This window comes from Muntiacus reevesi, chromosome 5, assembly GCF_963930625.1.
Source record: "Muntiacus reevesi chromosome 5, mMunRee1.1, whole genome shotgun sequence".
NCBI classification, from domain to species: Eukaryota; Metazoa; Chordata; class Mammalia; order Artiodactyla; family Cervidae; genus Muntiacus; species Muntiacus reevesi.
In genome coordinates, this window is record NC_089253.1 from 102,956,993 (window position 1) to 102,969,754 (window position 12,762).

The 12,762-nt window shown below is 31.4% G+C and overlaps 1 protein-coding gene across 4 annotated transcripts in view; it reads right to left on the bottom strand.

The window, feature by feature from the left end:
* Window positions 1–12,762, bottom strand: part of COP1 (COP1 E3 ubiquitin ligase) — a 226,255-nt gene that overhangs the window by 103,336 nt on the left and 110,157 nt on the right. For all 4 annotated transcript variants that reach the window (XM_065936106.1, XM_065936107.1, XM_065936105.1 and 1 more), the window contains 2 exons: window positions 12,071–12,185; window positions 8,054–8,189 (listed from right to left, as the gene is read on the bottom strand). In XM_065936106.1, coding sequence (XP_065792178.1) covers window positions 8,054–8,189; window positions 12,071–12,185 — 251 coding nt within the window. The remainder of the gene's footprint in view (window positions 1–8,053; window positions 8,190–12,070; window positions 12,186–12,762) is intronic.

Consider the following 12,762-nt stretch of genomic DNA (forward strand, 5'->3'; position numbering starts at 1 on the left):
CCAATTTCAACAACCATCTACATACTGGATCTCTCTACTTCCTACTCTTGCTTCTTTCAAATCCATTCTCCATACTGTACTCAGTAAAGCTTTCCTAGCATTTATTACACTTTATTCTATATATTGGCTTATAAGTTTGCCACTATGTTGTATATCACTCTTATCTGTACTCTCAACATTATAGTATTTGTTATAAATACATACAATTAAAATTAAAACAAAAACAATACCGTAAAAAATACAGGTAAATATGTATAACTGATCTAAGGATTGTGGAAAAATTTTCTATATTAAAAAAAAAAAAAAAACCTAGAGCTTAGTTTTAAAAAAATTCAGAAGAGCAAATCTTCCCTGTATTAATATTAAAATGTGGCTTCCAGTGGGTTACAGTGCATTGGGTCTCAAACAGTCAGACAGGACCGAATGACTAACACTTTCACTTTTACTTTCTGGCCATTAGTCCTACTTCTGTCTCTTGGTACCAAACAGAATCATTCTAATTCCTTATCTACTTTGATTATTTGAAAAGATCATTAGTTTAACAAACTCTAGTCTTTTCCAGGTAAATAGTTTTATCATGAATAGAAGGCAGCATTCTAATTCTAAGCCTTTGTTGTTGGCTTTCTGTTCTGATTAGTGACAAAGTTTCACTAGCCTACTAAAATCTCAAATGCTAGCCTAATCAATACTTTGTGGTAATAAGCATAAAATAATTTGAGTTTATTGTTTCACTGTACTACTGACAAGCCTCAGCCTAAGCAAGGGCAAAAGAAAATAAACAGGAAAACTAAAAGGAATTGAGATGAAGAAGAAAAAGTTAGGACAGAGGCTTATGGCGTAGGGAAGGTATGTAGCAATTTCTAAAGCTTAAATGTAGACTGTTCCTTATTTCGTCTTTAGACTGTGTCTTGAATTGTCACAGACGTAGGAAACTCATTAACACTTGCTGACAAGCTTGGATGTCTCTATTTTAAGTTGTTAACATTAACTTATTTTTCTGTCATGTGTCATTGGTGATTTACAGACTTCATTTTTAGCCTAGGGATACTTTATTCAAAGGAATACTTATCAGCAAGCAAATATGTAAAAGCAGGTGAAGGTTGACAACTGCTAGATCCTTGCCTGGTCTCCAGGGCCTGCAGACAGTTTTCCATTCATGCATGCATTCAATCAACAACTATTTATTAATGAGCACCTACCATGTGCCAGATATGGAGATGCAGCAGGGAATAAGGCAGACAAGATCCCCTCCCTGATGAAGCTTCTAGCCTAGAACACAGTGTTTTAAATAACTGCTTCAAAAAATTGGCCCCAGGCCAAATTCTGAAGCAAAAAAAAATTCTTTGCTCTGCACTCCCACTCCTCTCATTTCTCAACAACCCCAGATGGCCCACTAACTCTTAAGACAGTAACAGAAATATGGTCTGAAAAAAAGAGGAATGCATAAGCAGTCCTAAAAATCAAACTTCTTCCCCAGAAAACAAATCACTAATTACCTGGAGACAACCTATTTTTAAGCACAAATTTAAAACTCACAGTATTCTACAATAAAGACTATATTAAAAGGTACCCTAAATCTGGATCAGCACTGACTGTCACTAAAAACGGAAGTTAAATCAATCCTTATAACTGGCTACTACAAAAAAAAAAAAAAGTATTTAATTTGAATATTTTCAAACCATGCAAAAGTGACATTGGAATGTCATATCTACATTAAATTAAAAGTAAGTTTTCATTATTGAAGCCAAGTTAGACGTAATTGGGATACAAAATATCAGAAGCTCACAAGAACTACTGTTTTTGGCTGTCTCAAAAGTAAAGCGATTTTCAGAAACTTTTCCCAAGGTTTCAACAGATTCTGAAGGGACACCAAAACAGCAGAACCCAGGGCCCAGGACATCTTAGTTCAAATCTTAGTTCTGTCACTTCGTAGAACTGTGTTGACTTGGACAAGTTCGAAAATTTCTATCTCAGTTCCTCCTGTGTAGAATGAGATGAATGACAATGCCTGACTCCGAGGGCTGATATAAAGATTAAAAGAACCAGTAACGCACCTACAATGTCATGTAAAATACTTATAATGGTGTCTGAGGAAAAGTAATCACACACTACATCACCACACTGCCAGCAGCAAAAAAAATGCCACAATATATAACCATTTTCTTATGAATTTACTAATGCCTGATGTAATTCTATTTCAAGAATTTGAGAAGATAGAAACAAAAATGTTAAAATAATCTCTAAACTACAGATGGAGAGTATAACAATTTTAACCAAAACAATCTAGGTATGCATAATTCAAACCAAGAATTCAACAAACGGTCACTGCCACTAAGTGGTCAGTAAGTTTAACAATGCAGCATCAAAGCATTTCTCTCTGGTGGCCACTGAAAACCTAATTTAAGAAAAAATGCAAAATGTACCACTATCGCTATGTATCAGAAAAGTTCTCTGTCCTTTCTATTAATTGTTGAGGTTAACCGAGGACTACCTAGTATTCATGAGAATGAACTTCACTTCTAAGTCACTAATTTCAATACCTTGTCTATTGTCTAATAGTTGAGATACTGTCAAAGTAAACAAATGCCGCCACCTTGTGGACTTAGGAACATAGTGTAACTTTAAATAACCTAACGTGATCCATAAGCAAAGGACGACAAATTTTAAAAGCAAAAGTTTCGGGTTGAGCTTTTACTCTCTGAGATTCTCACTGCAATAAATGACCAAACACTGGACACATTTCATGTAATTTTACAGAAAGAATAATTTCTTCTATAACGCAATGAATTAATGTACCAAATTAACATGATCTGTCATCCCTAACATGTCTGACCTCTCTTTCCCAAAGAAATTCTTCATTAAATGTCCTAATTAACAAGGAATTGAAAGCTTTGAAAATGAATCTGTTATCAAAATGAATCTGTTATCAATGATGTGTTTGAATGTGATAAACTAGAAAAAAACAAAAACCACCAGTGTTGCGAAAGTTTCAAAATCCCTTGAATACTATGGATTGTATGTTTCTTTGTATGGATTGTACGTTTCTTGTATGGATTGTATGTATAGTCTTCATCAGTTCTGTTTATGCACTTTTAAAATTGGAAATTTTTCCTTCAGAAACATTAATTCAATGTAAATAAGAGAAAAAAATGGATGTTTACATCCAAGATGAAACAATTAAAGTGTACCTTTATGCTTTTTGCTTGAAATATTTTGACTGAAATATTCTGATACAACTAATCTCACTTTCAGTAAGTGAGATATTTCCAAACTGAAATCTTAAATTTTCCTATGATAATATATGTCTGCCTCAGAAAATACAGCATTCTGATATAATGTCTTTCTATGATTAAGGTTTACTTATTTTTTAAAAAACAGAATTACATTAAATCAAGCTAAAATGGCTTTCAGGAATGATGAAAAAAGAATAACTCTTATTCTTTTTTGAATACCTATGCAGGTTTGATCCCTGGGTCGGGAGATGCCCAAGATGGCCTGAAGGCACGGCAATCCACTCCAGCATTCTTGCCTGGAGAATCCTGTGGACAGAGAAGCCTGGCAGGCTATATAATCCATGAGGTCGCAAAGAGTTGGACACAACCAAAGCGACTTAGCATGCATGCACGCAGAAGTGCATAACCAATCCTACATTTTCTAACTAGAAATGCTGCTTTTGTAATATGAAGTTAAGAAGGCAATTTTTATTTTGCTTTTGGTTTTTTGTTCATTTTTAAATGGAGAAGAAAATATAATTCAAGATGAATTCATGATGGTCTGAGACACTAATCAATATTACAACAGATTTTTAACCTGCATTACATTTCAGTTGGAGCCATATAATTATAGGCAAATGTATACATAGCAGGTCAATAAGATTTACAGTATAAAAGCACTGAAATAAAACTGAGAGTTCTCCTGAATCCAAGCATCAAAGCTGACCTGTTCATGGCTATATGCCTAGCCTTGCCTACACTAGGTGGTCAATGAATTTTTGCTAAATAGGTTAATTACTACTTTAATTAGTTAAGCAAAACCCACAAACTTCTGCATTTTTAAACTTTAATCATTCCAGGGCATGATTAGGAATGCTTCTATTTTTAACCTATAGAAAAATAAATAAATGTATGATTTTTGTCTTATTTGTTACCAAGTTAAACAAGCTTGAATATAGTAAGATTTAATGTAATGGTATTTTTAGCTAATGGCCTGAATTTCAAGATGAATATTAATTACATAAATAAAAATCTTAGTCATGTAAATGAAAAAGCACGTGTAGTTTTACTAATTTCTAAAAAGTTAAAACTTGTCAAATTCCTAAACTGAATCAAAAATATCTTTTTTAAAGCTTCTCTATTCTATCAAGAAAATTTGAACATACACTAGCAATTTGATGCTTCCAAGGGACTACTGCTAATTGTGTTAGATGAGATACAGCCTTGTAGTTATATAATGTCCATATTTTAAGACATAGAGATTCTTAGGAATGTATGGTTGAAATGACAAGATACCTGGCAGCTGCTTCAAAATATTTAAGCCAAGAGAGTAAGAATAAAGAGTATAAACAAAGCAAGTATAGCAAAATTTGGATCACTGATGAGTCTGGGAGATGACTGTTAAAAAGGATTCCATTCTCTTCCATCTTAAGTATATTAGAAACTTTTGCCAAAAAAAATTTAAAGAATGGTCATCAAGATGATTAAGACAAAAATAATATAAATTAATAACAAAAAGATAACTAGAAAAACCCAATATTTGAAAACTAGTAAGTTTCAATAATCCATGAGTCAAAATAAAATCAAGTTTGAAATTAAAATGTCTTTTGAACTGAGTAAAAATAAAAAATATCATATCTTTGATGCAATTACAATGAACAATCTAATAAGAAAACACCAGCATCAAAAAAAAACATTTAGCAATTAACAAAGGTGATGACTTGTATAAGAGAACTACTAAACACTGCTGAAAGAAACGAAAAAAAGACATAAACGAAAACACATCCCACGTTCATGGACAGGAAGGTCGAATATCCTTATGATGTCACTACTAGCCAAAGTGATGTACAGATTTAATGGAATTCCTATCAAAATCCCAGTAACTTTTTTTTACAGATATATAAAAACCCATCCTAAAATTCACATGGATTTACAAAGGACCTGAAGTAGCTACAGAACTCACACTTCTAATTTCAAAACTTACTGCAAGTCTATAGGAGTCAAAAAACATAGATAAAAACAGACATATACACTAGTGAAATAGAAGAGAGAATACAGAAATAAACTTTTGCATATATGATCAAAGGATTTTTAACAAGAGTGCCAAGCCCATTCAATGGAGAAAGGACAATTTTTTCAACATATGATCCTGAGAAAACTAGATATTCACATGCAAAAGAATGAATTTAGATCCTTCCTTAAAACTACATATAAAAATTAACTCAAAATGGATCAAAAACTGAAATCTAAAACCATAAAACTCTTTTTACAGCTTTAGATTGGCAATGATTTCTTGTATGCCACCACAGGCACAAGCAACAGAAAAGAAAAAATACATGACAAATAAGACCATAAAATTTAAATTATGTGTATCAACAGACAATATCAACAGAGTAAAAAGGCAACTCACAGAATGAGAACAAGTATTTACAAATCTGATAAAGGATTAATATTCAGATGAGAATGATTTGTGCTGCTCTATAGCAGAAACCAACACAACACTGGAAAGCAATTATCCTTTAATTAAAAAAATATTCAGAATGTATCAGAAATTCCTGAAACTCAACAACAAAAAAACCAATTCAAAAATGGAAAAAGGACTTGAACAGACATTTCCTCAAAGAAGATATACAAATGACTAGTGAAAGTGAAGTTGCTCAGTCTTGTCTGACTCTTTGCGGCCCCATGGACTGTAGCCTAATAGGCTCCTCTGTCTGCGTGATTTTCCAGGCAAGAATGACTAGCAGGCATATGAAAAGACCAAAACTAATCATTAGGGAATTCAAATCAAATCTAACCAATCAAATCTAACCTCACACCCAATAAATAGTTATGATCAAAAAAACAGAAAACAAGTCCTAGCAAGGATGTGGAGAAATTGGAACCCTTATGCACGGCTGGGGAAAATACTAAGTGGTATAGCCCTAGTAGAAAACAGTATGGCAGTTCTTCAAAAAATTAAAAACAAAATTACCATGTGATCCAGCAATTCCATTTCTGAGTATATACACAAAAGGACTGTATGCAAGGTCTCAGAGATATTTCTACACCCATGTTTATAGTAGCATCTCAACAGTAGTTAAAACATGGAAGCAACACAAGCATTCATTGACAGATATAGATAACCAAAATGCGGTATGTATATATATATATACAGTGGAATGTTATTCATCCATAAAAAGGAAATTCTGTAACATGGATGTACACTGATGACATTATGCTAAATGAAATAAGCCAGTCACAAAAAGAAACGTATTGCACCATTCCACTTATATGAGATACTTGAAGTAATCAAAATCATAGACAAAGAAAGTAGAATGGTGCTTGCCAGGACTGGGGGACAGGGAGGGCATGGAAAAAACAATGAGTTATTGTTTAATTGGTACTGAGTTTCAGTTTTACAAGATGTCAAATGTTAAGGAGACAGACAGTAATGATAGGTGCACAGTATTATGAATGTATTTAATACCAGTGAATAGTCCACTTGTTAAGGTGGTAAAGTTTATGACCTGTGTATTTTCCCAGAATAAAAGAATTTGGGGAAAAAAGAAAAGATACCACATAAAATATAAATTTACAACACAAATTATATTAGAAAAGAAACAGATCACCAGCCCAGGTGGGATGCACAAGTCAAGTGCTCGGGCCTGGTGCACTGGGAAGACCCAGAGGAGTCGGGTGGAGAGGGAGGTGGGAGGGGGGATCGGGATGGGGAATACGTGTAACTCTATGGCTGATTCATATCAATGTATGACAAAACCCACTGGAAAAAAATAAAATAAAATAAATTTAAAAAAAAAAGCAAAGAAAAGAAAAAATGTTCCAACTCAGTCACTTCAGTTTCTGCCTTAAGAGACTAGAAAGATAAGAGAAAGAACAAAATGGGAAATAATAAAGTTAAGAGTAGAAATCAATGAAACAGAGAACAGAAAAATAGAGAGTATCAATAAACCAGGAGCTGGCTCTTTTGAGAAGATAAAAATTTCTAAGCCAGACTATTAAGTTGGGGAAAAAAAAGAAACAAATTTCTAAAACCAAGGATGAAAAAGGGAAAATCATTACAGAATATAAAGATTTTAAGAGGATAATAAAAGAATACTATGAATACTAGTATACCAATAAATTAAACAACCTAGATGAAATGGAAAAATTTCTTGAAAGGCACAAACTAATGTTCAATCAAAAAGAAATGGATAACTTGATTAGCCTTAAATCTCTTTTAAAAATTAGATTTGTATTTAAAAATCTTCCCTCATAGAAAACTCAAGACCAAGACAGCTTCAATGGAGAACTGCATAAAATATGTAAAGAAGAAATAATACTAATTCTTTACAAATTTTTCTAAAAAACTGAAAAGGAGAAATATATATATACATATGTATATTCTTATATATTCTTATAAGGATATAAGCTTATATAAGAATTATAAGACAAATTATAATAAGACTATAAGAACTATATTCTTATAAGAATTTAAGAATTCTTATATTCTTATATTTAATTCTTATATCTTAAGAATATAAAAACTCTTATATAAGAATATAATAATTATAAGCTTATAATATATAAGAATATACCTTGTTATCAAAACCAGACAAAAGAATTATAAGAAAACAAACTGCAGCCCTATGAGGTGGATACTAACAAACATCCCATTTTACAGATAAATCAAGGACTAAAGAGATTCAGAAACTTGCCGAAGACCAGAGAGATAAAAATTGGCAGGCAACCTGGATTTCAGAACACAGGCTCTTAACCATAACACTCTTGCTTCTCAAATTCAGTTAAATTCTAGATACTTCTGCAAAAGAAAATAGTAAAGAATGCTGCCCAATACTTACCTAGAAACTATGCTGGAACCATTATAGAGATCACTAGCATATGACAATGTAGCCAAAGGTCGTACTGAATTATATCGAGTAAACTTGGACAAGCATTCCTGAAATTCATCCAACTGGCTTGCAGTTCGACTGTCATCTATATGAAGAAAACAAAATAAACAAATTGAACTGCAACGTAAGTCAAAGAGCAATAACCACAGATTAACAATTATAAATATAAACAACAACTCTTATTTAGAGAGGACTAATGTACACAAATTAATTAGCTGATCTTTCAGCTTTCATAAAAATTTCTTAGTGGTTCTTGAAAGACACTGTCTCTTTGAACACCAATAAGAACATACTATGAATACTCTTTCTTTTTTAAGCAATCATTTCTTGCAAAACAAAGGGAAAAAAGTACCTATGATCAAGAAAAGTTAAATAATTAAAATAAAATCCCTTATCAATGGAAAAAGTGAGAGTTTTGTTAGTTTGAAGGAACATATTTAGAGGGATACACTATCATGCTCCTGTTTACTCGTCAAAACACAGTTTATAACAACACAATTTAGATTAAAAAATGAATTTTTAAATAAAAAGCAAATGAAATATTTATTCACATAATACTTTGAAGTGTTTCAAAACCAATTATGGGATGGAAGTAAAAAACTGCAATTATTAATCATTAATTTTCAAAGCCAAACTTAAAATAGGTTCATGCAAATATCTTGGTGGAACATGGAAAACAGTAATTCTATCCAACAAAACTCTTTACAAATACTTTGAGTAAAATCCATTTCAGTAAACTATTCATAATTAAATGATGTAGAATTTAAATCACAAAGTCAGGTTATGAAAGATCTAATCTACTCTTCTAATGAAGAGAGCTAACCTACTCTCCAATGTAGAAATAGGCCTACAAAGAAAAAGCATAAATAAAAAACATTGTTTTCTAAAACTGCTTAAAGGTTGGATTTGCATTTTCCTTCCCAAAGAAAAGTAAAGCACACAATTATGTTAGTTAGCCTCCTCTATTGAAACTTGAAATAAGTCTGTTACAACAATGTCTTTTTCATAACTTCTTCCTTATTCCTTATTTTTAGCTCATATATATACATAAACACACACACACAACTTTTTAAGTTTTGCGATTTTCCTTCTCAAATGTTCTCTGAAAATAACAGTAGGCTAAAAGAAATTATACTATTAAGAATCATTAAGTCAAAAGAATTATTTTACTTTTACTATACTATGTGATATATAATTAAGAATTTATTTATCTGGAGATTTCCAGTTATCTTAAATTGTTGACATGAAGAAATTTATCTAATAATTATCATAAAGGAAAACAAATGAGGAAACTAAGTAAGCTCTGTCCGCAACATTTTAAATTTTAAAGATTTAAAAGCTAACTTAACACAGTCATCTAATGACCTACATTAAAAGGGATCAATTTTGTAGTGTTTCCATTCTGGGAAAAGCAAAAGGAACAAACCTTCTTAGCATGCAGTATCAAAATGTCATTGGGCTAAAGCTCTTAGCTGACAAAAATTAGTCTCAGGAAGTTCAACAAATTATAAATAAAACATAGGTTATTACAGGGAAAAAAAGGCAGGGGGGGGAGATATCAATTGTACTACAAAGTAGTCTGGATACAATAGCTAACTGGTTCTTTTTATAAATTAAGACAAAACCAATCACTGTGAGCTACTTAAAATAACAAATATAATAAATACTGAAAAGACAGTTACTTTAGATATCCATTTAAAAATCAGTTTAATGTTAATCTATTCTTTCAACATTTTGACATCAATCTCTAAGTACATAAAATTCACAAGCATTCAAAAATGTACATTCTGTAGAAGATTATAATCTTTTTCTAAGGTAGCTGAACTTCTGGCCATCATACCCAATAGTTTATTACCAACTTTCAACAGAAGTTATTAAAAAAAAATTAAAATTTTAAAACAATTATTTCAGTATCTGAAAGCATAGGGATTAGATTTCACTTATCTCGTTGTGAAAAGGTAGGATTCTGTTTGCTTGGCTGGTTTTTGATCAACATCCATACATATCTTCTGGCAAATCACCTCTCCTATTCTAATTACAGATTATTCTGTAAAAGTGTATTCGGTGTCTCTTTTCTGTCTTCTATTGCTTTATAATTTAGCTTCTTTTTCAATTACAATTAAGAATTCAAGATATTTATTAATTTCTTAGTCATCTCTCATTTTCATAGATAAAAACAGGAGTGAGGATGGGGAGTTGGTTCTCAATTGAAAATAGACAAAAGGACAATCAAACTCTTAGGTACCCATTACAAAGAAGTTTCAAGTTCTTCTTTACAGCCAAGAAAACTAGGAGGAACTTCATATTCAGCAATATGTGTAGTCAGTGTACAAATTTGATAAGTTAAATTTGAGATTCCTAAAAACTAAGACAATCGTGTTGAGTACAATATAACCATATCTATTAAGTATAAAAATAAATTAATCTTCCTCCTGGTTTTAACTTACTAGTCTACCTTCCTATAAAGCTATATCACAAAAATAAATTGGTTTGTGATTACCTTTACTATCCCATAACATGCCTATGTTATAGTTACTTAAAAATTATGAATCACTAGCCTTTTCCAATCTCTCTTTACTATCTCTCTCTCTCTTTTTAATGTCTGCCATTTACCTGTGGTTGTATTTCAACATCATACCAACAAATAAAATCTAAAAGGCTTAACATGCACCCTCTGCCAGTCAGAATGTAAGTCTCAGACCACTTTCAAAGTTACAGCTTCATACTAGTTTATAGATTATTACAAAAGTTTAATAAGAGGCTTAATTCTCAGACAATACAAAGAAAGCTTTCCATCTGAATGAAAACTATTGACTGCTGACTATTAACTTCAAACACACTTATAAACAAAGCTTTGCTTTCTTCTAGTCTTCACAGGAAAAATGCCATGTGAATCTATATATTTTGCTTTTCTCCACCTCTAAACCTGAGGCAAGTGTGTCCAAAGGTTCTCTCTCTATAATGTGCAGATTATAATAACAACCATGCTTATTCAAGAGAGTCAAGGCCAAATTTTTAACAACTAATAAAATATCATATGTTTCTTTCCTTGGTAATGCTCATTTTGAGCAAGTGTATTAAAAATAACATCAACTAATTAAGAATCTTATACAAAGCACTGTATTTTATATGCATCATCTATAAACCATAAAAAAAAAGAAAAAAGACAAAAACCGTGCAGGGTTGGAAACAATGTCCCTTCCTCAATGGAGAGCAGAGACACCAAGAAAGGCTAAAGATCAGAGAACTTACAAAAAGGACACAGAACTGTCCTATAGCAATAAAACTATTCTGTTCTATTGTATACAAGTCTTCGCGTAAGTTATTTCCTCTACTTTGAATATGTTTTTATTATCCTTTATTTGTTAATTAATACTAGCTTTGACTAAATACAACTTCTCTGAAATCCCTACAGGAATCTTTCTCTTATATTTCCCCATTTTCAACTTGGCATGGCTTTTTCACCCCCAGTTATATTAGTTGATATTCTTATCTGTTCCTTTAATGTCCTTGGCATATTTATATAACATATAATACAATGCAGCATTATTTACCTGTTGCTCCTCTTCACTAAATTTACAATACTCCTTGAGAGTAAAACAAGTTCTTTCATCTTTTTATTCTTAGCACAGATGATAGTGCTTAGAACTTAAACATTGAAAAATAGAAGGCAACTGAATGGAATTTATTTTTGCTAGCTACATATTCATGGCTGATTTGTTTTTAACTTTATACAGCTCAGTATGTACAGATTAAAAATTCCCAAATAGAGAAAGACAACAAAAATAGTTATAGAAAAGCAATGTCATCCAAGATGTCTAAGAACCTTCAAAATGCTATGCTAGACTATGTTGAAAATAGACAATTTTGCTTTATGAATAGGACTTTTCATAAATCCAGCATAAGAAGCTAGACATGGACAGGAAGCATGAATTTGAGATATTTTAAGAATTCTTGAATGTGTACCTGAGATACGAGACATCCTTGTAGAAAAGTAACATTGCTCTAAGTCTTCAAAATGAGCAGTGAGTCGTTTTCGTCTTGATGCTAATGTGCTATTATACCAGGGCTGTTTCTTTGTCTAAGGTGATAACAAGAAAATGACACTTGTAATTCTGAACAAAGCATACTATTTTTTCCACAGAGAAAATCTAGATGCTTGAATATTTAATTTCAAAAGTTCAGATTAAAATAATTACAAACGGCAAAATCCTGTAGTTATTAAGATCATATTTTCCAATTCTTATTTTAAAGGGAAAACAGGTCAATTTTGTAAAAATAAAATGAGAAGCATCTTTCAACTCTCCAAATTAATGAAGACAGAATCCATTATAAGTGCCAAACTTAGAATTTTAAGAATTTGAACATGCATCAATTGTTAGGAAACAATTACCAAAAGGAAACTAATTACTTTTCAGCATTTTAGTGCAGCCCTATACATTTTAAGTAATAGGAACAGTGCTAAATTGTATAGAATAGGTATTTAAATTAGTATTTATTATTAGATTAAGGGTTAGTCAACATGTATATACTAAATAGTTTGATATATTAGAAAACCAAAATAACTAAATCACGTATATATATTTAGACAACAAAAGCAAATATGAAATATACTAGCATATGAACTCTATTAAAAAAAGTCTATAATCCTAAATATA